Source organism: Myotis myotis, unplaced genomic scaffold, assembly GCF_014108235.1.
Source record: "Myotis myotis isolate mMyoMyo1 unplaced genomic scaffold, mMyoMyo1.p scaffold_m19_p_8, whole genome shotgun sequence".
In the NCBI taxonomy this organism is placed as follows: Eukaryota; Metazoa; Chordata; class Mammalia; order Chiroptera; family Vespertilionidae; genus Myotis; species Myotis myotis.
The window spans coordinates 45982803-46010482 of record NW_023416390.1 but is presented as its reverse complement, the minus strand read 5'-3'; the positions used below and the strand labels follow the sequence as shown (position 1 = coordinate 46010482).

Below are 27680 nucleotides of genomic sequence, written 5' to 3'. Positions count from 1 at the left end.
CCACACTCGGGCTCCAGCCTGCAACCCGAGCCCACAATCCCGGTATATGCCCTGACCAGAATCAAACAATGACCTCTTGGTCCATAAGTCAACACTCAACCACTGAGCCATGCCAGCCGGCCTCACTTGCCGGCCTCAATTTTCCACTCTAAACCACTACACCACTTACCTAAAAGGATCACATGTAGACTAAATAAATTTCAAAACACTGAGCATAAAATAAAGATCCTAAGTGTTTTCAGAGGTGAAAACCTTTGAGAGGAGAGGGAATTAAAATAGCATTAGATTTCTCAGCCATACTTCATGCTAAAAGACAATAGAACAATGTCTTCAAAGCTCTGATGGAAAATTATTTTGAATCTAGAATACAATAACCAAATTATCAGTCAAGTTTGAGAGCAAAACAAAGGTGGTTTTGGAAATCTAAGAAACCAGAAAACTTACTTCACACACTTTCTGATGAAGTTATGTGTAGATCTATTTTAGCAGCATGAAGGTGAAATCAAAGAGCACGTAAGATGTAGAGTACAAGAAATAGTAAAACTGATCTGATTCCGATTATAAAAAAATGTGAACATGGCAACTTAATTACATGTCCAAGAAAGTAATTGGTCCAAATTAGAATAGAAAATTAACTTCAGAAAAAAAAAAAAGAGTGTACAAGAAAGTACACTTAAGTCAGAGTCCATATAATAATAAAGCACAGTTGGCATGACTTTGAGCAGTAACCAGAAACAAAAACAGTTCAAAGTGATTGAGTCTGGAGTCAGACTGGGAAAAGGTGGGATGGGAGACTTGTTTTTCATTGTAAACCTTGTTATAATTGCATGTTTTTTAAAACTGTGTGTTACTTTGAAATAAAGTTTTGCTTAAATAATATATTGTTCAGCAACCGAAACTCCATATAATTGTCAGATAAAATACAATTGTAAACCAAGGAAATTTTTAAAATAAGTTTATCTGAAGCAGATAAGTGGCACCTTTATACAGCAAGATTGCTCAGCCTAACTTACACAAGCAGAATTCGCCAAAAGAAAAGACAGTGAAGAGCTTTCTTAAAAAAATAAAAAAGAGCAATACTCAATCCTTTTCTTTGGAAACTGATTCTCAAAGGAATCATAGTTTACTTGAACTTGATTTGGCTACCAAAAACAAACTGTCCCCATCTTTGACACCCTTGTTCTATAAATCAACTAAGTGTAAAACCGAAGCTTTGAAAAATGTCCATGTCATAATTTGGGGGCTTTCCATTAACCCTGTGGAGAAGTACAATAAAAACGTAATGCCATCTCTTATGAGTATCTGAAGAGCTATTGTGCATAAGATGCTACACGAAGTGCCTTATAAATGTCCTGTAAAAATATATTTTAAGATATGCAGTGTTATTTTGTACACAGGCTGGAACAGGGGTGAATCTTCCCTCCTACGATCTTTCTGGGCTTACCTATATCTTAAAATTGGAAGGTGTAGAGTTAGAGTTGGATTAGGTGATCTTTGAAGCTCTTTCCAGTTCTTCAACTGTATTCTCTTCCAACTTACTAAAAGGCCAGTTGGAAAATGTGCTTTGGTTAGACTCTCAGTTCACCTGGACAGTTCTTTAGATTTTTAATTAATAATTTTGGCAGGTGAATGTGTGTGGAAGTCTTGGGCGGTACAGTTTGTTTGCCTAGCTCTCTTGAATCCCCTTTGTGAAGGCTGTGGGACCACCACAGCGAAGCTTGTTTGCTGTCTGCTACTAGAGCAGCTGCTGCTTTTCTTCCTTTATCCTTTATCAAGTAAAAGAAAATTCAGTGATGTTTGTGTGTGCTTCAGGAGAATGCTCTCCAGAGAGGTTATTCTCTGGGCTAAAGTGGATGGGTGAGCACAGAGGAGCTCAGCTCAATGGGAAGAGAGGTCGAGGCAGCATCTGCCCTCTTGATTGTTTCCACCGTTTCAGTCTTGAATATAGAATATAGAATGTGTTGAGTGAGAGGAAGCAGAAGTTAAGAAATGCACTACTGCTTAGTTTGTCAGCCAGTTTGGGGAGTGAAGGTGGAATGTGGGAGGGGAGGAAGGGACATGCAGCTAGTTTTCTTTATTCATTATTAAATCTCTTGTTATTTCATAATCTCCACTTTGGAGATTCTTACTGCAGTGTATTTTGCATAACTGTTAATTGACTAAGGAGTATTTTTTCATGCTGATAGGCAGGAAATATATCAAAATCACAAATATTTTCAAACGCTGACTTTAATGGTCAAAGAAAAAAAGAAAGAAAAAAACAACAGTACAATCTATATAATTATAATAGAGAAATATGCTAATCAACCGGGACGCCATAATGGGTCAACCGGAAAGGAGGAGGTTGCGTGCTCAGCGTCGGGGGGTGAGGCAGCAGGGGCCTCCATGCCTGTGCTGTGGGAGGGCCTGATCAACAGCAGCAGCCGTGGCTGCTTCAAGGGCCAGAGAGGGAGACAGGGCTGGGCCGGCGACTGAAGGGTGGGTGGTGCTGCGTGATTTCGATTCGTGCACTAGGCTCCTAGTCAGTAATATTACAGAAGTCTGGAAACAATCACAGAAGAAAAACAAGTGCAGAGTGAAGGCCAAAGAAAAAAAAGAGAATGCACAGTAGACTGCAGTAAAGACAGGTAATATTGTGCATTCCTGCCTTTTTGCATGTGGTTTGTCTGGTCTGCTATCTTTTATTCTACACAGATATATGACTGGGCATGGTAAAAATAGGTACCTTCCCTTAGAAAGTCCAACAAATGGTATATGTATAAAAAAAATCTGGATAAATATACATCAACTTGTGAACAGTGATTACCTGGAGGGAGCTTTTATGGGGGGCCCTCTACTTTCTGTATTATACATTTCAGTATTTTTAAAATATTTGCGTGTCTTTTAGGTCCTCCCCAAGGATATGTTTTTATAGATTCTAGAGAGAGAGGGAGAGAAAGAGAAACATTAACGTGAGAAACACTGATCTTTTGCCTCACATATGAGCTCTGACCAGGAATCGAACCTGTAACCGAGGTATGTGCTCTGATCGGGAATTGAACCCACAACCTTTTGGTGTAGGGGATGAAGTTCCAACCAACAGCCACCCAGCCATGGCAAAATGTTTTTAAAGAGCACATATTACAGACATGTGTAAACAGAAAAGAAAAACCAAAACATTTTAAAAATAATTCCAACAAGAAGAGCGAGAGCCTTTTCCTTTCTCTTCTTTTATAAGTGTATATTGAAGGTGCTTAAAAGAAACACATTTCCCTTTCTCTCACCTTCATCTTTGCAGAAAGTAAAGGAGATTAAACAGGTGCAATTTCCTGGGAACTTATATAATTAGAGTTCAGCATTTTTCTCAGTTCTCAGCATCCAGAGGTAGTCAGAATCTGTGACACCCTCACTCCTGGCAGTGCTCCTATGGGATTTCAGTTTTTCTCTATGGGCAATCTTATGAGCATATCAGTCTCAGCTTTCCAATGAGCTTCTAAGAACAAAAATAGTATCATATTTCCTTGGAGCCTAGTGTGGGCACTTAAGTTATTTATTGATTGGCTGATTGATCACTAGATTCTTTTGGAAACTTTCTGCCATTCTTCCTTACTCTGAATAGGTTCTTTCTCCAGAAGTGTATAAGCAGGTGCTACTTTCCCAGGGATTACTGAGAATAGATGGCAATAGCTAATGGTATACATTCTTATTTAAATTTCATGGGGCAAATGCACACTTCTGCTTTAATCCAACTTCCCGCAGAGCCAGTTTCAAGAGATGAGGTCAGGGAAGCCTTGTCCCTCAAGCCTGTACAGTTCCCAACCATCTCTGACTAAAGCAAGCAGTGTTTGGGACCATCCACCGCCTTTTCCCAATAACCTTCCCATACCTTCCCTCCCTCGATCGCTGCCAACCATTCCAGGTAGGCAACTGCTCCAACAGTGACTAGGCTGTTGCTGCAGCATGATTTCTGCTTTACAATCTCCCATAATATATTTCAAGCCCAGGGGTTGAACCAGCTTAAAAAAAAACAAAATGAGCCAGACTGGGCCTGAGAATAACTACTCCCTTGGGGCAATGTTAGCCCTGTCTGGTCCCATTCCACTCTGCTTACCATGACAGACTGCCAATTTGGATTAGGTCTACACATGGCTACAGGTCCCTGAAATCTTCAGAATTTCAATATAGGAGGGGCTCAGGTAGAGCAATCTTGTTAGAAGGGAGGGAGACTTAAAGTTTATTTGAGAAAATGTCATTAGACAAAAAATGGGAGGGGCATGAGGGTCACACAACTAAATCCCTCTGCCCTTATCAGGGGTCACTCTAGGCAACTACAAATCCAGGAAAGGGTACAAGCACACGGAGAAATCCACATGATTTCACAACTGCCTTGCATATAGCATTATTTTTCCTAAAAAACCATGGAGCATTTACACATTTTTTTCTAAGGACATCCCTAGATTACCAGTAAAATATCCATTATTGTCTCAAATGACTGGTATTGGAAATGACATTCTGCACGCAAGTTGGCTAAAAGAGTGCCCCAGAAACTTTTTGCTTGAACATATAATAATTTGAAGCTAGGCCCTAACTTTAAAGGAGTCTACTCAGCTACAAAGAGGGGTCCCTGTTGTGTGCACAGATGATATTTATGCAGAACTCCTAGTTCCTGGAAAGAATATTTGACTTAAAACATGTAAATAAATAAAAGTATTTCCTTATACTAAAATTTAACAAACTAGAGGGCAGTTTTGGAAATACTCTTCTCAAGCTATAGAGTAAAATGCTAAGAAATGATCCTGAAATCAAAGAAGAAAGCTACTTTTTCTGATTCAGATGGCAAAACTGATGCACAAGCTCAGGAATGGTGAATGAAGGCTAGACTACATAGAACCTGCTCTGTGCCCAGTAAAAAACACCACATTTTTTCAGTTAGTTTTACATGTTCATAAATAACTTTCTTCTATAGATATGTAAGCATCTTACTATGTTTTTTTAAATATATTTTATTGATTTTTTACAGAGAGGAAGAGAGAGGGATAGTTAGAAACATCGATGAGAGACAAACATTAATCAGCTGCCTCCTGCACGCCCCCTACTGGGGATGTGCCCACAACCAAGGTACATGCCCTTGACCAGAATCAAACCTGGGACCTTTCAGGCCCACGCTCTATCCACTGAGCCAAACTGATTAGGGCTTACTATGTTTTTAAGTATCTTGCACTACAGGTAATCCTAATGAGTATTTAAAATTTAAACTTGCAAAACAAGTTACAAAATGTATTACAAAGCAAAATTTATTTTCAAAGGATTTAATGTCACATAATCCCCTAGAGCATTTAAAAATGTAAATGTGAATTACAAATTCAATACATACATTACAGATACTGATATAATTTAAATATTATCACAAACTATATACAACTTTTGAAAAAGTTATATGGTATAAGTCTATAATAAAATATTACTAAGTAGAAGGAGAAAGGTAAGACTGACTTTTCAAAAATATAAGTATCAGAACTTATTTCTGATATATTTCTTTTGTAAAAAATAATACAAATATTTTTAAAAGATTCTAATAAGACATGATCTTTTAAAAACCTAGGTAAAAGGCCTATAAAACAATGGTTAATCACAATTAATAAACATTTTATCATTGAAGAATGAATTTTTGGACACAAAAAAATGAAGGTATTGAGAAGTTATCCTTTATTTCTTGAACCCTGGTTTTGAAAAATTATTCAACTTTTACTCAAGAAACTCAAGTACAAACTCTGAATAATGGAGGGAGTTCAAATCAGTGAGGTACCACAATATAATTAACTTTCATTTCACAGGTGGGAAGATGGGCAGACATGGAATCGTGAGTCACTAATGGTTACTCATCTAGATGAAAGCATAATGCCCTATAAGCCCAGGACCACAGCATATTAGCATTGCAAGAGGTCCCAGATTATCAGTGGGCTAGCCCTTTATCCTATTGGCCAGTATGCATATATCTCGTAAATGGGTGATTTAGGAGGACACATGCTGGCAGCTTTTAATCCTCCTATAATAGCAGAAAGATATTGTATGAAAGAAACCAAATTAAGAATCTGTGGATGAACTATACAAGTTACTACCTGCTTCATTTCTCACTCATCTGATACAGCCACGTCCTATGCTGACCTAACTGGGGATTCCACCATGGTGGTTCCACCGGAGTCCTCACAGTTTCCTTTTCCTTGTCCTTTTAGTCGCAGGGGAATATATTCTGCGATGGTTTTCCCCAGGTTGGCTGAACTAAATCATGTGAACATGTGTTCTGTTTCAGATGTTTGAAATTGGGCTTAATGCCTTCTGACCTTTCACTAGGGATTCTGGGTTTCTTTTTTCTGCACACTTCCTGAGATTCTATGTCCTGCTAACTCTCAGGCTCCTTTGTTTACCATCTTCAAAAAATCTCTCCCTGAAATTGACCTGGATTTGAAAAAGGTGGGCATTAGAGTAACCTGTAGGGGTATTTTTCATTCTCATCACATACATCTTATTTACCTCAGTGGAAAACATTATTTCTCTTTATCTTTCAAGGTGACCCAAAAGCACCCAAAACTGGGTCACCAAAGAGTACAGCATGTGTCCTCTAACAAACTGCCAAAAAAATCATTCTCTCTCTTTTTTTTAATCCTCGCCCAAGAACAAGATTTTATTGATTTGAGAGAGGGAGGAAGGCAGTGAGGGAGAGAGAGACAGACACAGAGAGAGAAACATTGATGTGAGAGTGAAACATCAATCAGTTGCCTCCTGCACGGCAGACAGAATGGATCCTACAACCTGGATAAGTGTCCTGACAGGGAATCTAACCTGTGACCTTCTGGTGTACAGAACAAAGCTCCCACAGACTGAGCCACATCTGCCAGGGCCAAAATTCACTCTCTTTAAAAAGTAAAAATATCAGAACTATGTAGTCATTAAAAAGAATGAGCTAAGTGTTCTGAGATTTGATGTTTATGATGAATGGAAAAAAACAAATTGCAACAGTAAGTCTGTGAATCCATTTAAAATATTTACAAATATTTGCCTGTTAAAGGCCTGAAATGATGCACACTGGGGTTGCATCTGCAGAGTGGGATTGTGGAGTGCAGACAGGGTGAGGAAGGGGACTGCACTTTTTCCTTTACTCATTTTTGAATTGTCTGGATTTTTCACTGAGTGTATAATTAAATCAAATCCTTAAAAATTAATTAGGAAACACATTTACCAAGAATCCTTATCAGTCTTCATTGCATTTAAAGTCCAAGAAACTGTTACATTCTTGGTTTGACAGGTTCCATGGAGAGTTCAATTCCTTCACCAGATACTCCTTGCATATCAGTTCTTTGCTGGGCACCAGACTACCAAGATGAATGATACCTGGTCCATGACAGGATGGAATCTGCCCCAGAACGCAAATAAGAGGAAAGGTGAATTTGCTACAAATGGGCACTGTCATCACTAGGGATGCATCAGCTCCCTCACTTGACTCACAACTGGCCTTCTGCAGGCTGCATCTTTCAGCAGCGCAACTGGCAGACGTCATCCTCTCATTCTTAAAAGTCAAATGTAGGATTAAGTCTCCAGTTAATACAGCTAAGCGGGGGGTGTCCTTGGGAAATGAAAAGTCCCCTAAACATACCCAGAACAGATTTTGCAGCTGCACATAAATCCTGTCTTGTCTGGAGTCTCCGTTGAATAATGTTGTCGATTATGGGACTGCCAAGGGGCAGCTGGCGACTTGGAAGCCAATTTTACATTCGAGTTGAATCCAGGGAAATAATTCGCAACGAAGTGGCAAACAATACAAAGTGCTAAGTTGAACGCTCGATTGTGCTTGATTTTTTCCTCCCAACTTCAGGTCTCCATGCACCCAAATGTTGATGCTACAAATATTGGATGCCACGCTTACCTGATAGGCTTCTTCCATCCCACCTGGGCGCCGGGCTCAGCGCGAGCGCGCGAACCGCGGCTGGAGCCCGCCTCTCGCGGCGGGAGCGGGCTCAGTCGGACGCGGGCTCCCTCGCCGCCCGGGGCCGGACCCGCTCCGCCGCCCGGGCTCCCGCAGTCAGGGCAACGCGCGCACGCGCGCTCCCCGGGGCGGTCTCGGCGCCGCCAGTTTCCCGCAGGGCTGCGCCGGGACGGCTCCGGCGGGCGGGGCGGGGCGGGCGGGGCGCGAGCGGGTGCCAGCGGCCACGTGACCCGCGCCAACATGGCGGCGCCCAGCGGCGTCCACCTGCTCGTCCGCAGAGGTAAGCACCTGCGGGACAGCCCTGCGGGGCTTCGCGGCGGCGTCGCTCCTTCGCCGGTTCCTCGGGTTCAGAGGGACCCACATTCGCGCTCCGACGTCGCGGCGCCCACGAATGTGCGTTCAGTTCTGCGGCTCCGCGCAGGCACTCGCGGTGACACATGGACACGCCGCAGGGACAGGCGACCCACGCGTTTGCTAGTCGCCCGCCGACCCCGCGTCACGGCGTGGCCTCTCCGCGCACCACGCCTCGGGGTGTAGGGACGTTGTGTGGGGTTTCCTCCCCCCTCGGTGGGGTGACTAGCGCCGCGAACGTGCTCGCTCCGGGCGGTGCACCTGCGGCGGCTGAAACGCGCCGGGCGCAGCGGTGCCGCAGAGAAGGCTCGCTTGTCGGCGAGATGCCACACGCCCTGGGGGGATTGCAGAATGGCAGTGTGCTTCCGGGGACTTACGGTGAAGAAGAGGAGAAGTTATGTCGGGGAGCTTTCAGCGTGTGTGGCCGTTGTATGGGTGTGTGTGTGTGTGTGTGAAAATTTAGTAAATGTACAGATACTTCTGCAGCTGAATTCGGGAAATCTTCTTTGGATTTGAACTAGTTTCTGAATCTTTGTTAGAAGGAAGTAGGAAGTTGTCTCAAGGACGCGGAGCGGGAGAACTTAACGCTTTGAGAGACTGACTACTTCAGGGGCCAGGCTGTGGGAATAAGTCCTGCGAGGTAAATACTACTTTTATAGTAAATAAGTGCGTGCATTAAGTACCTTATAGTACATGACACTGTGTTAACTACAGTACATATGCGAGCTGCGGTATAGAACCCAGTACACTGGCATCATTCCCTGTTTGCAGATGATAGAAGTGAGACAGAGAGGTTAAGTAATGTGACGAGTCACACAGATTGTAAGAGGCAAAATGGGCATTTGAACATGACTCATTTTTTTAAGGCTAATTTCTCTGCACTGCGTGGCATGGTGTCTCCATAGAAATCAGCGTGCAAAGCTCAGGTGAGGCAGGACAAGCATGATGCGTGTGTGCGTGTGTGTGTGTGTAAAGCAAAGAGGAGAATGTTTTTAGGGAGGAAGAGGTTGCTAAGCCGATAAACCTCCGTATTTCAGTGTTGGTGGAGCTGAGAGGAGCCAGAGGAGGATTGGGGTGAGAGATGTGTCAGGGGAAGGTGAGGGGCAGTGTCTTGAACTGGTTGAATGGAAGAGTGGAGGTCAGCATGAGAGTGCAGCCTTGTGAAAAGAGCACCAATTTACATCGCTGAAGATCTGGGCTCCAGTCTAGATATCAGACTCCTGCTCCCTTAGGGTTGAAGGAAACGATAGATGTGCATATAGACAGTTTTTCATGTGGGAGAAAGGACAGAAAGTTGAAGAAGCTCGACTTCTATCTCTTTCTGTACATTTCTGCAGAGATGGGAGATGAAAGAAGGTAAGAGATTGGTAAAGAGGAGGAAAAGCTGATAAAGGATAATAGGACTGCCCCGCACTGTGAAGATCCAAGTGAAATTAGAGACAGTGTATTTGTAGTGGCCCCATTCATTGCCACTGTGTGATTTTCTCCAAATGGGCATCCTCTGTGTGTGTAAAGAGTGAGGGAAGTTGGCTTGATTGGAATTTTCCAGATGGATGCACTGGAAAGACCAGGGAGTAAGTAAGGGAACAGGAGGGGTTGGCAAGAGGGGGATTAAATTAATGAATTCTAGAGTCAAGCCTAGGCTGGAAGTTTTCTAAGGACATGACCTTGTCTATATTGTTTGTTTCTGGGTCCATCATTATTTTTTACTTTTTTAAATTTAAATTCTTTATTGTTTAAAGTATCACGTAAGTCCCCTTTTTCCCCCATTGACCACTCCCCAGCTGCCCCCACCCCCCTGTCTGTGTACATTGGTTATGCTCATGCATGCATAGAAGTCCTTTGGTTGATCTCTTACCCCGCCCCCCCCCCCCCCCCCCCCCGCCTTCCTGGGTCCATTATTATTACAACGAATAATCCAGAGTATATAAGTAAAAAGAGAAGAGGCTAGTTTGGGTGGGGGAAGGAATTGTTCTGAGAATTACCAGCAAGGTCAAAGCACAGGTATAGTGGTAATGAAGAGAGAACTGGAGAGTTTGGGGCTAGTCTGGAGTTTCATGATGGAGGTGACTTCTGAACTGGGTTATATAGTTCTTAGTTTCATTGGAGAAAGAAGCCTAATCCATATAACAGTACAAAGCAGTATAATTGTGCTCTTGAAATAAGAGGAAGGAAAGATAATTTGGGACTGGAGTGATCACTTCACAGAAGAAATGGGAATTGAATTGGACTTCGAAGGATGCCAAATAATTGTACTGTATGGATATACCACATTTTACTTACCCATTCATCAACTGTTGGACATTTGGGCTATTTCCACTCTTTGGCTCTTCTGAATAATGCTGCTGGGGTCATTTGGGTGCAAGATTTGTGTGGACATATTTTTATTTGTTTTTAAATAGAGGCCCTGACTATGTTTACAAGTAGAGGGAAGGAAGGAAACTGGTGAGGAATAAGGACCACTGGAAATCCTGGAGATGGGGGCCTTTCAGGAGAGAGGACAGATCTGAAATGTGGAAAGGAACGGGAGGAGGAGAAGGGGAAAAATTTCCTTTGGAAGTGGGGAGAGTGTCTCTACTTCTGAGACCAGGAGTGAAGAAAGAGTTGGAATTTCTTTTTCTTGGAATGAAAATACTTAATTAAAAATATATTTTCTGCTTACAAAAGTAATATGAGGAAAGCTGTATAACAGTGACTAAGAATGTGGGTTTTCAAGTCAGACTCGTTTAGGTTTGAATCTTGATGTTGCTGCTTACTAGTTGTAGAACCTTGTACATGTTGACCCATATAAGCTTTAGTTTCTTCACTTTTGTAATCGGGATGAGACAAATACCTACCTTACTGGGCCGTTATGAGGATTAAAGAAATATTGCCTGTGCCGCTGTACTAGCTACCTATTGCTGTGTAACAAATCACCCCAAACAGCAAACACTTATTACGTCACAGTTTCTGAGTGCCAGGAATCTGGGTGCGGCTTAGCTGGGTGCCTTTGGCTGAGGATCCATCAGGTTGCAGTTGAGCTGCTGGCTGGAACTGCAGTCATCCCTGCTTCAAGCGCACTCCCATGGCTCTGGGCAGGCCTCAGTTCCTCCTGGAGACTTCACTTTCTTATCACCTGTGTCTCTTCATAGGACTGCCCACAACATGGCAGTCTGCTTCTTTCAGAATTGGCAATAAGCGAGAGAACTGGAGTACCTATGACAGAAATCTGTCTTTTTAAACCAAATCTCAGAAGTGACTTCCCATCACTCCTGCCATATGCCTTTGATCACATAGACCAGCACACAGTGGCAGACCAGGTGTGAATACCAGGAGGCAGGGTCACGGGACCATCTTGGAGGCTGGCCACCACAGCAGCTCTCAGCACAGTGCATGACACATAATAAGCTTAATAACTATTCCTACTGGTAGTATTAAGATATTATAGAGATGTATAAAGAAGAAAGTAAAAGTTATTCATGGTCTCACCATAGATCGAAAGAGTAGGCATTTTTAAAATTGTTTTTCCTCTTGCCCAGCTGGTGTGCCTCAGTGGTTGAGCATCGACTTATGAATCAGGAGGTCACAGTTCGATTCCAGGTCTGGGCACATACCCAGGTTGAGGGTTTGATCTCCAGTAGGGGGCATGCAGAAGACAGCCAATCAGTGATTCTTTCTCATCATTGATGTTTCAATCTCTCCCTTTTCCTTCCTCTCTGAAATCAATAAAAATATATTTTTTAAAGAAAAAATTATTTTTCCTCCTAAGGAGAGCTACTAGTAATATGACTATGATTTTTAAAAATTTTTACCACACCCATAAGAGAAAGTTTATTAGTAAAATATTAACTTAGGAAAATTAACTTTTGAGGTCCTTTTATTGTTCACATTTGGAGTCTATACATCACACTCTTATTTATCCTTCTCTTCGCGATTGTGATAATTCTGAATTTGGAGTATCATATACTCTGTCTCTGTCATCAGTGAGATTATGATTTTCCTATAAGATCAAACAGAAATAGGTCAGGAATGAAAAGAACACCCTTGTCATACTCTCTGTCAACTGGCTAATGCTGGTGAAAACCAAACCCTCTAGGAATTGCTATTTCAAAAGACAGCTCCTCTCTGTCGTCTTCTGTCATTTCTTCCCTACTTTATACTCTGTGACTTGCAGCTGTTCAGGGCATTGCTGAGCTCTGGGGCACTGCAATCGGAAAAGTGAGTGAGCAACACAGCAGTAGAAGGCTGGGGTGTAGGGAGGCTGTCCTCTGGTGATACAGTAGGTAGGAGATACAACAAACAGCTAGATAGCAGTGTGATGGCACGTTGGAAAGCACTGGAAGATTATCAATTACCTAGATTTAAAAAAACGAAAGCCCTTGACCATCTCTTTCGCCAGTCACCTTTCAGCAAGGCTTTCTAACTTAGGGGACAGGGAGACAGTACAGGTTAAAGGAAAATCACAGCTGCCCAGGAGTCATGTGAAGTCAGCTTATGTGGATCAGTACTTGTGCTGGCTTCTTTTACAAGGGTCAGATTAATTTTCTAATATTGTTTTCTACTTTAATGTTATTGCTTTAATCATTAGACTACCACCAGTTCCTTCAGGCAATAGGAAGTGATTGAAGATTTAATGAGACTCATATTGCTTATGCTTAAATGTTGATGACTTCCTGGATGCATATTAACCCTTTGAGGGCCAACCAATATCCTAGGAACTACGCTAAAATTGCCAAGACATTTTTGCTGATTTTACAGCAGTTTAGGAAAAAAATTATGAATCGCAAGTAAATGAAGTTACATATTCAAAAATTTAAGGAAACCTTTACTACATTGACATATTTAGCAATATCATCATCACTAATAAAAGCAGGCTTAGAACTGGACGCCATTTCGAAGCTTTGATAGCGCTCCCTGCACTTTTGGTGAAAGACAGGAGAAGCACGATCATGCTCCCCGGCACTCTAGGGGTTAATTATTGCTGACCTTGATCTTAAATTCCTTCCTAATACAAATGCTCATCAAGCATACCTACTAGATCCCTCAGTGTTTACCAGATACCTGGTTTGTTTCCAAAAGAATATTAACTCTAATGTTCAGAGTATGTCAGATTTTTTAGTACCCTTTTCTGATTTGTCTTGCAGTTCTTACTAGGACTGTAAATCTGGAAAATTTAGGGAGAGAAAAATCAGCAACTCTTAACAGGGGATTTAGCCTAGTTTAAAAGACTGTTCTGTTCAGCAGACCTTGAACATGTCCTAATTGGTTGTTTGGGTCAGAATGTCCAACTGGCAACTCTCAGACCCCATCCAGGCCACAGAGCGTTTCTGTGTGCGCTCCGGCTGTCTGTCGAGCAGCAGGACTTGGCCTGCTCCCTGCTTTGGCGGCCCCCTTCTTTAGTTCAGGCCCACCCCCTTCTGCCACAGGCCTGGGAAACCCTGGCTGGCCACCTGGCCTCTCCGTGCCCTGCATCCGTGCATTGGCACCCCCACCCTTGCCCCAGTTATCTCCTCAGCCACCCTGGCAGATTTCCTGACAACAGCCCTCTCCAGAACTAGGACCCAGGGCAGCAGCTGTTGGAGCGTGTGCTAGGAGAAGTGAGAGGGCCAAGGAGTCTAAGGGAAGTTGAAAGCAAAGGAATATGGAAGAGAGAGGGGGAAAGGACCACATCAGTTGAAAAGAAAATAAGTGTATAAGTACTTGAAGTGGGGTGGTAGTATACATAGAGACATGTGAGTGGGAAGTAGGTAAGAGGTGAAGGAGTTTGTGTATGGTGATGCCCATCTGTAGGTGAGGAACAAGAGAGATGAATGTGCGCATGAAAGAGGCCACTTGTGAGAGACAGGAGAAAAGAGAGCAAAACAACAGCTCAGTTTGGCAGACCGTGACCACGCACATGCGCAACATTGGGGAACAGTCTGACAAAGCATTTTTTCCCCCAGATTTGTGAATATATTATAACAAAAAGTGTTGTTTTAAAAAAGTTAAACCACAAATAGATAGACCCATAGGAGAGTACATTGAGGTTATTTTAGAATGTCACAAATGAGTAGTCATTTGATTCAGAAGCACTGCCTGCTTGCTGGCATGTTGATTGTTTTATCTATCTATTTATTTATTTACTTACTTACTTGTTTATTTAAATATATTTGTATTGATTTCAGAGAGGAGGGGAGAGATAGAAACATCAACGATGAGCCATAGTCTGATAGGCCCATGGACTGAAGGGTCCCAGGTTCGGTTCTGGTTCCGTGAACATATCTTGGTTGTAGGCTCAATCCCTGGCCCTAGTTGGGGTGAGTGCCGGAGGCAACTGATAGATGTGTCTCTCTCACATCAATGTTTCTCTCTCTCTGTGTCTCCCCCTCCCTTCCACCCTTTCTAGAAATCAGTGGAAAAATATCCTCAGGTGAGGATTAACAAAAAAAAAAAAAAGAAAGAAAGAGACATCAGTGATGAGAGAGAATCATCAATTGGCCGCCTCCTACACACCTCCCCCCTTACCCCCCAGATTGAGCACCCAACCCAGCATGTGCCCTAACTGGGAATCCAGCTGCAACCTCCTGGTTCATAGGTCGATGCTCAACCACTGAGCAGCACCAGCCAGGCTATTGAATGTTTTAAATGTGGCTCATCCCAACCAAAAAACTGTACAGTATCAGGATTTTGATAACTTAAGTGTTTACCATTTAAAAAACCCACACAAATAAATAGGATGATTTTTACACACCAATATAAATTTTTTATCTTTTTAAATTAGGCAATCTTCTGTTGCTATTTAATGTAATAGGTGGGGAGATACCCATTTTGTTATAATTCTTCATTTTTGTTTATACCTTACCCTCAACTTAGTATGCTGTTTCCTTGCCCTTCATTTTTGCCAAAATCCTATATATATCAAGGACTATGTCCAGCACCACCTTCTTTATAGGTCCTCTCTTGGTCTTCCCTAATGATTGTGATCTTATCTCTCTGTTCCCCTTCCTTTTAAAAAATATATATATTTTTTATTGATTTCAGAGAGGAAGGGAGAGAAAGAGATAGAAGTATCAATGATGAGAATCATTGACTTCCTCCTGCACGGCCCCTACTGGGGATTGAGCCTGCAACCTGGGTATGTGCCTTTGACCAAAATCGAACCCAGGACCTTTCAGTCCTCAGGCTGACGCTCTATTCACTGAGCCAAACCAGTTAGGGCTTCCCTTTCTTTTTCACATCAATTGTTTGAACCCCAATTGGGGTTAAGTTGCAGGAAACTAAAGTCATTCTAGCTATTTCAAGTGGAAGTACCTTTACTTTAGGAATTGGGTGTTCTTTGTTGTTGAGGGGTTAAAGAAACAGCCTGTAGCCTGAGCCTACAAGAACAACTTCCAGAATAGCTCTTCTGAACTGGCCCACCAGGGGAGCTAAGCTGCTATCCCTACTCAATACTCATGAAGCTATAGACACCAGAATGCTGCTCAGAAAAACCTAACATTTGCACACCTGTGCTCACCTGTAGAAAAAGGATAGTAAAAGCAACAATAATGAGGACTCCATCACACTTTCCCATTCAAATCTTCCACCAAGGCATCTAATTGTTAGAGTGACATTCAGATACAGAACCCTCATGTAAGAGAGTCTGGGAAGTGTAGTTCGTAGCTATACAGGCTCTGTAATATGGAAAATAATTAGGTAAAGGTTGGGATGGAATGCTGAGTTCATCATTTCCTATATAGTCACTCACTGTGAGACACAAGCTGTTATATTTGTAATGATTTTCACACTAACCTTATCACACTAGTTAGTGGATTATCAAGACTGCTAGGGCAGGAAATATGTATAAGTAATTTTTATACCACCCCCCACACAGTAAATATACAAGTTTCTATAGAGGGTAAGAACTGGTTACTTGCTAAATGAGTGAAGTTTAGTCATCTTGCCAAGAGTAGCATCATTACTTGGATATAAGAGAAAACATTTTAATATTAACCCAGGACAAAACAAGGTAGTAATTAGAAGGGAGTCTAAAAAACTGCAGGGTAAATTTAGGTTTGTTTATTTAAAAAATAGAAATTTAATTGAGAATATATCTCCAAATAACTTTTTCCCAATACTGAAGACAGCCTATGAATGGTCGATGAATAAGAGGAAGTGTCATTTGGGGGAGGAACCATTGCCATTTGATGTGATGTTTGGAATGAGAAGATTCAGGAGTATAGATGGAATTGAGTCCTGTAAACTTGTCTCTGCTTATTAAGAACAGAGGCAGATAGCCCCGATGGCGTGGCTCAGCAGTTGATCATCCACCCAGGAACCAAAAGGTTGCCAGTTTGATTCCCAGTGAGAGCACATGCCCAAATTGCGGGCTCGATCCCCAGTGGGGGGGTACATGCAGGAGGCAGCCAATTGATGTTTCTCTCTAGCCCTCTCCCTTCCTCTCTCTCTCAAAATCAATAAAAACATATTTTTTAAAAAAAGAACAGATGATCTGCTGTGATGATTAAGATATGAAAGCAGATAAGTTTTAAAAAGAAAAAGGTTATTAGAAAATATGTGCGTGTGAGAAATAAGGGGGACTTTCATGCCACAGATAGCAAAGGTGATTGATGACTTCATGACTACTGACAAATTTATGAGAATATAAGGACTCTAATAATGAACTGCAGTCAGGGTTCGAAGGATAGCTTCAACAAATAAGATACTATATTATAAATCTTTCCTTTATCTGAAATAAGAGGCTCACTTAAGAGATATTTCCAAGTAGTGCAGAAGTAGGAATAAGACTATGAGGAGCCGAAACCGGTTTGGCTCAGTGGATAGAGCGTCAGCCTGCGGACTGAAAGGTCCCAGGTTCGATTCCGGTCAAGGGCATGTACCTGGGTTGCGGGCACATCCCCAGTAGGAGATGTGCAGGAGGCAGCTGATCGATGTTTCTCACTCATCGATGTTTCTAACTCTCTATCTCTCTCCCTTCCTCTCTGTAAAAAATCAATAAAATATATTTAAAAAAAAAAAAAAAAAGACTATGAGGAATGGTGACTTCAGCTCTGGATGTAACTTACCATGTGACTTAGTTGGCAGCCTGTGGCTTCAGCTGCCACTACTTTCTGATCTGTCTGTCTATCTGTCTATAATATTCCCCAAAGTTAGTTGTCCTCTGGAGCTAGAGATTAGGCTGTCCCAGTGGTTACAAACTTCAGTGTGTGTTAGAACCTGGAGGGCTTGTTGAAAAATAGCTAAGCTCCGCCCAGCTCTCCAAATTTGTATTTCTTCTTTTTTTCTTTAATCCTCACCCAAGGATATGTTTCCTTGATTTCAGAGAGAGAGAGAAACATCACATCAATGTGAGAAACATTGATCGGTTGCCACCTACATGCTCCATGACTGAGGATTGAACCCAAAAACTAGGTATGTTTCCCACTGGGAATCAAACCACAAACTTTTTTTCTTTTTTTTCCTGTGTGGGACGATGCTCCAACCAGCTGAGCCCCTCAGCTGGGGGCAAATTTGTATTTCTAATGAGCTCCCAAGTGATGCTAGTCTGAAGAATCACACTTTGAGAACCACTGCAGTGTCATGTCCAATATAGAGCTCATCATCCTTGCCCAAAAGTCTCCTCTTTTCCCTTTTTGGGTTAATAACTCCAGTATTCATCCAGGCTCCTAGGACAGAGACCTGGGGAGAGGAGAGTAAGGGGTAAGTAATTGCTAGACTTCTCCATCTTCCCAATCAGGCCCACTCACTTGTCCCCTTCTGTACTAAAATAATAGCCTTTTTCTTTACCTTCCTGCCTCTTCTCTGCTCTTAACCCAGCCCACCCAAATTTTTTGAAAATTTAATTTAAAATTTAAATATGATCAGTACTTTTCTTTGCCCAAATTTTTAATGCCTTCCGCCTGTCTTTAAGATACAATTTAGCCCTACCTGTTTTGGCTCAGTGGATAGAGAGTTGGCGATTCCGGTCAAGGCACATACCTTGGTTGCAGGCTCCTTTCTGGCGGAGCCCTGGTCAGGGCACGTGCAGGAGGCAACCAATGGATGTGTTTCTCTCACATAGATATTTCTCTCTCTCTTTCCTCTCTCTCCCACTCTCTCTAAAATCAATGGGAAAATATCCTTTGATGAGGATTAACAAAAATAATAAGATTTAAAGTCCTTATTTTAGAACACAAAGCTCTTTATATTTCGTCCCTGAGATTGCACCTCTGATCCTTGTGATAGGCACTCTGCCCTCAGGCTGTAGCTCCTGTACATCACACAGAGACTGCTCTCTGTGTGAAATGCATATGCCACCACTGACGCCCACCTCACAGCACATTTCTGCTCACACTGTGGAATTCAGCTTAGGTACGCTGTGATTTGTGTGTACCACCTCTTGGTTCCAGTAGCATCCTGATCACACATCTAGTGCTGCATTGTAACCTTAGCTAAACAGTTTATCTTATTCCCTTCCAGGCAGCATGGGTATTGTGAGTCAATAGGTGTGGAGTGGGGCCTGGGAATCTGCATGTTCAATAAGCTCCTTGGCAATTTTTGAAGGCACAGACCTCAGTTTTAAGTGGTTTCTAACATCTACTTCAACTCTGAAATCTCAAGGCTTTTCCTTCTTGCATTTTAACTGGTTCTGTGAAGGAGGAAAAAAAGCTTTGGGGTAGTTGATTAAAACCAAAAAAAAAAAGCATATTGTAATATTCTTTAATGCCCACAGTAAGATAGCTTATTATACTGAAATATAAGACAAGGTAGATATGTAGAAACAAGACAAATAGCCTTATTTAAGAGTGTTTCCTTATCTCTTCAACTTTTTATTCATTAATTCTAAGACTATTTATTGAGGGTTTGCTATGTGCCAGACACTGTTCTAGCCATTTGGAGTACATCAATGAATAAAACAGACAAAATTCCTTACCCTCAAGAAGCCTGCATTGCTAGGCAATAAACAAATATAATGAATAAATCACAGACTGTTTTGGAAGATGATAAGCACTATGGAAAATTGAGGGGGGGGGGAGCTTTCTTTTGTCAGGATTTAGTAGTGAATCACTAGAGATAATAGTTTATTTAATTTGAGCTATTTAAATAAGCCATTCTTTAAGTGGCAGACTTTAATCTGCACCCAGTCAGAAGAGAGTTTGTGATTTGCAATATTCAAGATTGGTTTTCTTTTATAAAATTGACAATAACTGGCTTTCCCATTTTGTCAGTAGAAGAAAAATAATAGTTTAGGGAATTGCTTCTAAGGAGTCCTAAGTAAATTATGTGTTTTAAAATTTGTACTACTATAAAGAAAAAGGAAAAAAATTAAGTCTCAAATCATTAAAGATAATTTTGTGTTTTATACTAATCTCTAAGGCTGATTTAAATTTTTTTAAGAACTTTATTCCTCTTCTTGTCTCCTTCCCATTTTAAGTTTTTGCTTGTTTAGATTTCCATATTTAGGTAAAAAGTGTCGATCCTTTTGGAGTTTATAGGGACGCTTCATGGCATGGATGAAGAAGCGCAGGACTTTAGCTTTATCTCTCTGGGCCGCTCAGAAGTAAGAGAAACAGACTGTCTCTGTGGAGAACCAGAAATCACTTCCCCATCTTTACTTTCATATAACCAAATCAAAAGATCTAACATTTCACTGTGAACAGTTTTAAAAGTCAAATTAATGTCACCTGCAGAGTAAGCTAAAAGAGTGATAAGTATTATTGTGCACAACAGTTGAAATTGTTTTCAGAGTCCTACCACAATGAAAGACTTTTGTTGCTCGCCTTAAAAACTGGAACTGTATGGTAATTCCGATGACTGTCGGTTCCTGTGGGGTGTTTACACAAAGGTACTTATAAATGAAGAGTCATTTTTAGAGCAATTAGAGAAGAGGCTAGACAGAGAATAGCCAGCTCAGGGGCCTGGCAGGTCGGGGTTAAGGTTTATTGACAGGATAGGGTCAGGGTCTGTGCCACCACTGTTGGCCCTAGTACCTACCCTCCGGATGCACCCAAGACCTCAGCCTGCCTCCGCGCCCTGCCATAGGCCAAACTCCCATGCAGAATGTGGAGAAGAGAAAGAAGAAAGAGGAGGGGAAGTTCTACTAAAACTTTACAGTTCCGTATGGAAATGCAAGTTTGAGACTATTTGTGTATATTTTTCTGGCCCAGATGTTGTGTCACATTAGGAAGAAGAAACTTTAAAACATACAAAGAATTGTCTGTTCTTTCAACTTTGTAGTTTGCAGTTATTGCATCCTGAAGAAAGAAATTGCCTGGCCAAAGTAGTCTTTTAATTTCATTTTTCCGTTTTGAGTTACAGGTTTCTGGCAAGCTCCCTGACCACTACTATTACCTGGTGGCGCCTATATTTCATCAAATTTAGACATGCAGACTACCTGGATCCAGGCCCAGATGAACTGTTGTGACTGATAAACATGATCCCACCCTGCCCCCGTGCATGCTCCTGCTTTTCCCTTTAAGGGAATCTAAGACTTTGAGTTCCTGAGTCCTCAAGGGAGTTAAAGAAAAATGTGTTCCGGTTTTCAGTATTTGAGTTTGCTCCATGGTTTTCTGTGCTGCATCTCTGCTTGCCCAGAGTCTGGTGAACATCCCAGCAGTGCCCCCACTTCTCCTGTGTTGGTAATTAATGCAGGGAAAATTTTTTGTTTTTAATAAAAACAAGCAGAGACATTTATCAGTACCCACAGTCAAGGCAGAATTTGTTTGACATCTTGTGATTGCTGCTTACAAAGAAAATGACAGCAGTTAGTAAACAAATAAGAAAAAAGATGCTGTTTATTGGTAGTTTTCAGATATCCTAAGAATATCCTTGCAACATTACTTACTGTCTTTGCACGCATGAGTAGAAAATAGTAGAATTAATAGAGTCATTAATTTTTGAAGTCTGGATTGCATTAGATTTAGATAATAATAAAAATTCAAATATTAAACAAACATATATTTTCACAAAAAAATTTTTATTGTTGATCCTATTACAGATGTCCCCTGTATTCACAACCCTGCCCCCCCCCTTTGCCTTCCTCCACTCTAAATGTATTTTTATCTGTATAATACACTAGGGGATTTTTCTTACATTAGATTAGATTTCAAACATTTGTTTTTATTATTATAGGAGGAATATTAGCATTCATTTTAATTAAACTTAATTGCATTTCCCATGTGAAGTATTTTTTTAGTAGCTATACTAGTATTCCTGTAGGTTTGCCCCAATAGAAGGTTATGAAAAAAATTGTCTACTTGCTTCCTAGCAGGTTTGGCTCAGTTGACAGAGTCTTGGCCTATGGACTGAAAGATTTAGGGTTCGATTCCCACAAAGGGCATGAACCTTGGTTGCAAGCTCTATCCCGGGCCCTGGCCAGGATGTGTGTGGGAGGCAGCCAATCGATGTTTCTTTCTCTCTGTTTCTCCCTCTCCCTTCCACTCTCTCTAAAAATACGTGGAAAGATATCCTTGGGTGAGGATTAACGTAGCAAAAACAAAAAATTGTCTGTTTGCTTGGAAACAGAAGTTTAATTTTGAAGTTTTCATTTAATTCAGAAATTTTAAAATGAAATTTTGGGATATAGTCAAATGGGAAAAGTATGAAAATGTTCAGGATCTGATGCTTTTGTTTTTATATGATCTAAGAAAAATAATTATCCTGTCTGTGGCTTAAGTTATCCTACTTGGAAAGTGTTACTTATAATTTCAGTCCCACCTCACGAGATGATGTGGAAGCATCAGACCATATATTTCCATAAGTACTGGGTAAAGGTGGGATTGCTGGGAAGGGAGGAGAAGAAACTTCCTGGGGTGTTGGTAATAGTTTGTATTCTGATAGACAGGAATATGCCTTTGTCAGAACTCATCAAATGATATGCTTAAGATTTGTGCATACCATAGCATATAAAGTTTACCTCGGTATACAAAAGATAAGGAACTCTAAACACACATATTGAAGTTTGGGCAGTGATATGCATATTGAAGTAAGGGGGAATGGGTTATTGATCTTTTGAAACTTACTTTGAAATGCATAAAAAAATGGATAATGGAATGTTTAGAAATGTGATAAAGAACAAATATAGTGAAATGTTAATTGTAGAATATAGGTAGTATACTGTACAATTCTTTGAATATTTTTATATGTTTGAAAATTTTCATAAAATGTTGGGGAGAAAATGAAAGTGCTGTTTTTTTCTCATTAAAAGATCTGTGTACTTCCATTTTTTATTCTAGCCCACTCCTTTAATTCAAAATCAAGCCACTTGGATTAATACCAAAAGTGGCTAGGGGTATGAGTGTAGCCATTTAGATAAATAGAAAAATGTGCCCACCTCATATTTTCTCTAATAACTTTAGAAAAGCCATTACCAAGCATGGAAGCCAAGGGTGTCTTTACAAACAAGAAGAGCTCTAAGAAACCCAAACCATGCAGCCCCACCAGTGACCTTTCTGGGCAGATGAAAATTGGCCTCCAGAACCCTCACCTTGGAAAAGGACATGGCCTCTGGACACATAATCTTCACCAATGGCAGGCAGGTGACACCCCTAACCCACCCCACCCCCCGCTATATACCTTATATACTAAAGCCCTATCAAATGAAAATGGGCTTTCTGTTTTCAGCCAAACCCCAGGGATTTGGCCATGAACACCTCCACTTTTATCAGAATGCCAAGCTATCTCTTACATCTTGATAGAGCCTTCTTTTTAAAGATATCTTATATGGGACCCCTGTGATACTTATGGTGTGTGTGTGTGTGTGTGTGTGTGTGTGTGTGTGTGTGTCTTGAAGGATCAAAAGGGTAAATTGGTTCTGGTGGAATTTGAACCAAACTTTTAAAAGCTAATAATAATATATTTTTAAACAATGTTGCTTAGTTGGTGCTTGAACAGTAAACTGGACAGTCAAGATTCAAAAGGCTTAAAGATCTCAGTTCTTTTAAGGTTTCAAAATGAACTCTGGCTGCTTAATTTATCTTTATCCTTTTACTTTCTCACTTGGAAAGTGAGGACTGAAACTGACACAAAGTGCCCAGTAAGTGGTTCTCAAGCTTTAGTGTTTATAAGGATCATTTATGTAAGAAACTGTAGTGTGTGTAAAAATTTCTTAGTTTGTTGAAATGCATATTCTAGCTCCTATACTTGAATTTTCATAATCAGTATGTCTGGGGCAGAGCTCAGAAATCTGCATTTTCATAAACATTCGTTGTGATATTGATGCAATTATTGGGCCAGGTGAGAACTGGAGTAGATGTGTTTTGATGGGTACTATGGTAACTGATAAAAGCTTTCTTTTTTTTTACTTTTTAGCTTTTCCTTGGGGAAAATTTTAAATATACACTAAACAGAATCCTATCTAAAAAAGAGGGAATATGCTAATTGACCCTCACACTGTCGCAAAGATGGTGGTGCCCATAGCCAATAAGGAGGGAATATGCTAATTGGCTGTCCCGCCCTCAAATATGGCGACACCCACAGCCACAAGATGGTGGTACCCAATCCCTTCAGCCCCGCCGGGGTGGCAGGCACGCACCTGCCTCCAGAGTCTCCAAGTCCCCTCAGGTCCCCAGCCACCCAGGGCTGGCCCGAGGCACAGTCAAGCCTTGGATGGTGGCTGCCCAGCTACCCAGGGCCGCCCGAGGCGCAGGTAACCAGGGCCAGCTGAGGCTTACGCTGCCAGCAGTGGCAGCAGCAGAGGTGTGATGGGACGTTGCCTTCCCCTGATCACCAGGTTGCCTCCCGCCCCTGAGGGCTTCCAGACTGTGAGAGGGGGCAGGCTGGGCTGAGGGACCCCCCTCCAGTGCATGAATTTTCATGCACCGGGCCTCTAGTAGTATAATGAACTTCCTTTGACCCATCACCCAACTTCAACAATGTTGGTTTACTTCTGCACTCATCTATATCTTGTATTCCTCCTTTACAGATTATCTGTGGAAGCAAATCTTAAATATACTTCCATAAATATTTTAGTAGGCAACTCTAAAATATTTAAATATAAGTACTTAAAAAATGCACCATTATTAAATCTTACAGAATTTGAGAATAATTTCGTAGCATCAAATATGTTAATGTCTAGATTTCCTGGATATTTTTTCACAGTTGATTTGTTGGATTCAGGAACCAGACACAGTCCACACATTGCATTTGATTGATGTGTCTCTTTAATCTTTTAATCTTTAGGCTTCCTCTTCCCTCTTTTTTCCCGCTTGTGATTTATTTGTTAAAGAAACCAGGTCATTTATTCTGTAGATTTTTCTCAGGCTAGATTTTCTGATTGGATCATCATGATGTCATTTACCATTTTTCTTTTCCCTGTAATTTCTGTAAACTCCATCACTTCCATCCTGGAGTTTGATCAGATTAAAGTTCAAATTTTTTTTTTTTTGGCAAGAATACATCATAGGTAGTGTCATATACTCCCATCAGGAGGCACATGTCTGGTTGTTCTCTCTTTTGTCATGTTAGCTGCCATAGATAATCATTACTGAGATCCTTTATTTTCTAGAGAGAGCCCTGTATTTTAACTTAGGAAGTAGCTCATGGAAGAACCTTCTCCCTCTTATCATGGATTTTTCCTTTTCTTAGTGAGGCTTTTAAAGCTTTCAAAGCAAACTCCTAATTGCCTACTTAGATGTTGTGTTTGCTACAGAAAGCATAAAGGCTTTCTTGCTTTCACATCTTAGTCTCATTTTCACAATATAATCTTTAAAATTTGTCTTAGCATCTTCAACATTTATTTCAGTTCCTGAGACACATTGAGATGAATAGATGACCACACAATTGAAGAGAAAGTTTTGGGCCTGTTAATGAAACTACAGCTACAGGCTAGGTGACCTGGTATAAGGACAAATGAGTCAGAGCTACAAATTCTGTACCACCATCCCATCCAGAGGGGAAGGCAATGAATTTTAAAATAAATTTTATATATATATATGTATCTTTATTGATTTCAGAGAGGACGGGAGAGGGGAAGAGAGATAGAAACATTAATGATAAAAGAGAATCATTGATTGGCTGCCTCCTGCACGTCCCCAACTGGGGATCAAGCCTGACACCCAGGCATGTGCCCTTGACCAGAATCGAACCTGGGACCCTCCAGTTCGCAAACTGATGCTCTATCCACTGAGCCAAACCAGTTAGGGCGTAATGAATTTCTTAAGAACTATATTTATTGATTTTTGTCCTGAAAGCAAATATGAGATTTCTGGATCAGGGCAGACAACTATTACTTATAGCAATAATCAAATTGGTTCCCTACACCCATTTCCCCTTCAGAGCAAAGAGAAGGGGTCTAGAAGAATGAGGTGGTATATGTCAAAATCACTTCAGGAACTGGAAATGAATGGGTTCCTTCCTTCATTCAACAAACATTTACTGATTGTTGCCTATATGCTGGACATTGAGCCATCACTGGGGTAAATGGTAAATACTAGAGAACGCCCAACCTAACACATGCAACCATATATCTCTGTGCTTAGAGTTGGCCTTCAGATGTCATATTTATAGGTAATCAAAAACATATATTTTATGTGTGTGAATATATTTTATTATGAAGTCACTAGAGGCCCGGTGCACAAAATTCATGCACAGGGGGAGGATGTGTGTCCCTCAGCCCAGCCTGCATGCTCTCTAATCTGGGACCCCTCTCACAATCCAGGACTGCTGGCTCCCAACTGCTTGCTTGCCTGCCTGCCTGCCTGATCACCCCCTAACCACTCCCCTGCCAGCCTGATCAATGCCTAACTGCTCCCCTGCTGGCCCGATTACCCCTAACTGCCCTCCCCTGCCGGCCTGGTCACTCCTAACTGCTCTCCCCTACTGGCCTGGTCACCCCTAACTGTCCTCCCCTGCCAGCTTGGTTGCCCCTAACTGCTCTCCCCTGCCAGCCTGGTCGCCCCTAACTGCTCTCCCCTGCAGGCATGATCATACCCCCAACTGCCCTCTCTTTCAGGCCTGGTCCCTCCCAACTTCCCTCCCCTGCTGGCCTGATTGCCCCCAACTTCCCTCCCTTTCAGGTCTGGTCCCTCCCAACTGCCCTCCCCTGCTGGCCTGATCACCCACAACTGCCCTCCCCTGCCAGCCCATCTTGTGTCTGCATGGGGGCAGCCATATTGTATGTTGGAGTGATGGTCAATTTGCATATTACTCTTTTATTAGATAGGATTCCTTGGTATCCTTGAGGAATTGCTTTCAGGACACCCATGGATACCCAGATCCTTGGATGGTCAAGTCCCTTATATAAAACTAGAGGACTGGTGCATGGATTGGTGCACCAGTGGGGTCCCTTGGCCTGGCCTGCAGGGATCAGACTGAAACTGGCTCTCCAACATGCCCCGAGGGGTTCTGGATTGTGAGAGGGTGCAGGCCAGGCTGAGGGACCCCACCAGTGCAAGATTGGGGCCAGGGAGGGACCACAGGAGAGCTTCAGGGCATGTCCGCCCATCTCTGCCAGTCCCAGGCCTCTGATGAAGTGATATTTGAGCTGAGGCCTGAAGGATGTTAACCCTACCAGACCGCTGCACCGATTTTTCGGTAATTTCCGAATCTGCCGCTATATCGCTATACCTAATTTTCGGTACTTTGCCTAGACCTATTTTCTACAATGTCTCCAAGTTCCATCTTATTCTAACCACTTGTTTGCATGTAACTAACATTTTTCTATATCATGTTGGTTTTTTCTCTTTAATGCTCAGGAGCTCAGGTATAGGGGACAGTTAGGTTCAGGGCCTCAGGTCTGGTAGGGTTAATGAGCCAGTGATTTGAGGAGTTGGTGAAAGAGCAAATGCACACACAAGAAAGGACTTAAAATGTCTGAGGAACACAAAGGGACTGTGGTTGTGGGGGGCAGTGAGTGACAAGGAGAGTGGAGTGTGAGGAGGCTAGAGAAGTAGGCAGAGGCAAGACCATGCAGAGCCTTGGAGACTTTGAGAAGTTACAATTATGTCCTAAAAGTGGTTGATAAACTGAAGAATTTTAAGCAGGAACACTTAGTAATTATCCTAACCTAGACTTTTACTTTTCTATACAGGTGCAAACATCCATGTGTGTTTTTAATGATATGATATTATACATGATCTGCAACTTGCTTTTTTGCTTACCAATAACTTAATGGGCATCTCTGAAAGGAAGATTTATTAAAAAAAATAATAATTAGTTTGTTTTGCTGTGAACTACATGACAAATAGATTTAGATATGTAATAATTTGAAGCTCTGGAAAATCAGTTTCTTGGGGGTTAAAAAAAGGAAGGACAGTGCTTGCTTTTAATGGCAATTATAGATATGAATTCACTTCGATAATTTAAGAACATTAAAACCATATTCTAACTTGATTCTTGATTTTGTGTTAAACTTATCATGATTAGTATGTTACTTTAGCTACATATTGTTAAAGCAACTTTATAGGTCATTTTTAGTCTTCTAGATACAGCATAG

At 41.5% G+C, this 27680-nt stretch overlaps 2 protein-coding genes across 2 annotated transcripts in view; one reads left to right on the top strand and one right to left on the bottom strand.

Annotated features, from left to right (window-relative positions):
* Positions 1 to 8021, bottom strand: part of SLC25A12 (solute carrier family 25 member 12) — a 166889-nt gene extending 158868 nt beyond the window's left edge. Inside the window, exon 1 of the mRNA XM_036320047.1 lies at positions 7901 to 8021. Coding sequence (XP_036175940.1) covers positions 7901 to 7918 — 18 coding nt within the window. The 5' untranslated portion in view covers positions 7919 to 8021. The remainder of the gene's footprint in view (positions 1 to 7900) is intronic.
* Positions 8022 to 8152: 131 nt separating this feature from the next.
* Positions 8153 to 27680, top strand: part of METAP1D (methionyl aminopeptidase type 1D, mitochondrial) — a 68206-nt gene continuing 48678 nt past the window's right edge. Inside the window, exon 1 of the mRNA XM_036320051.1 lies at positions 8153 to 8240. Within this exon, the coding sequence (XP_036175944.1) occupies positions 8201 to 8240 (40 nt within the window). The 5' untranslated portion in view covers positions 8153 to 8200. The remainder of the gene's footprint in view (positions 8241 to 27680) is intronic.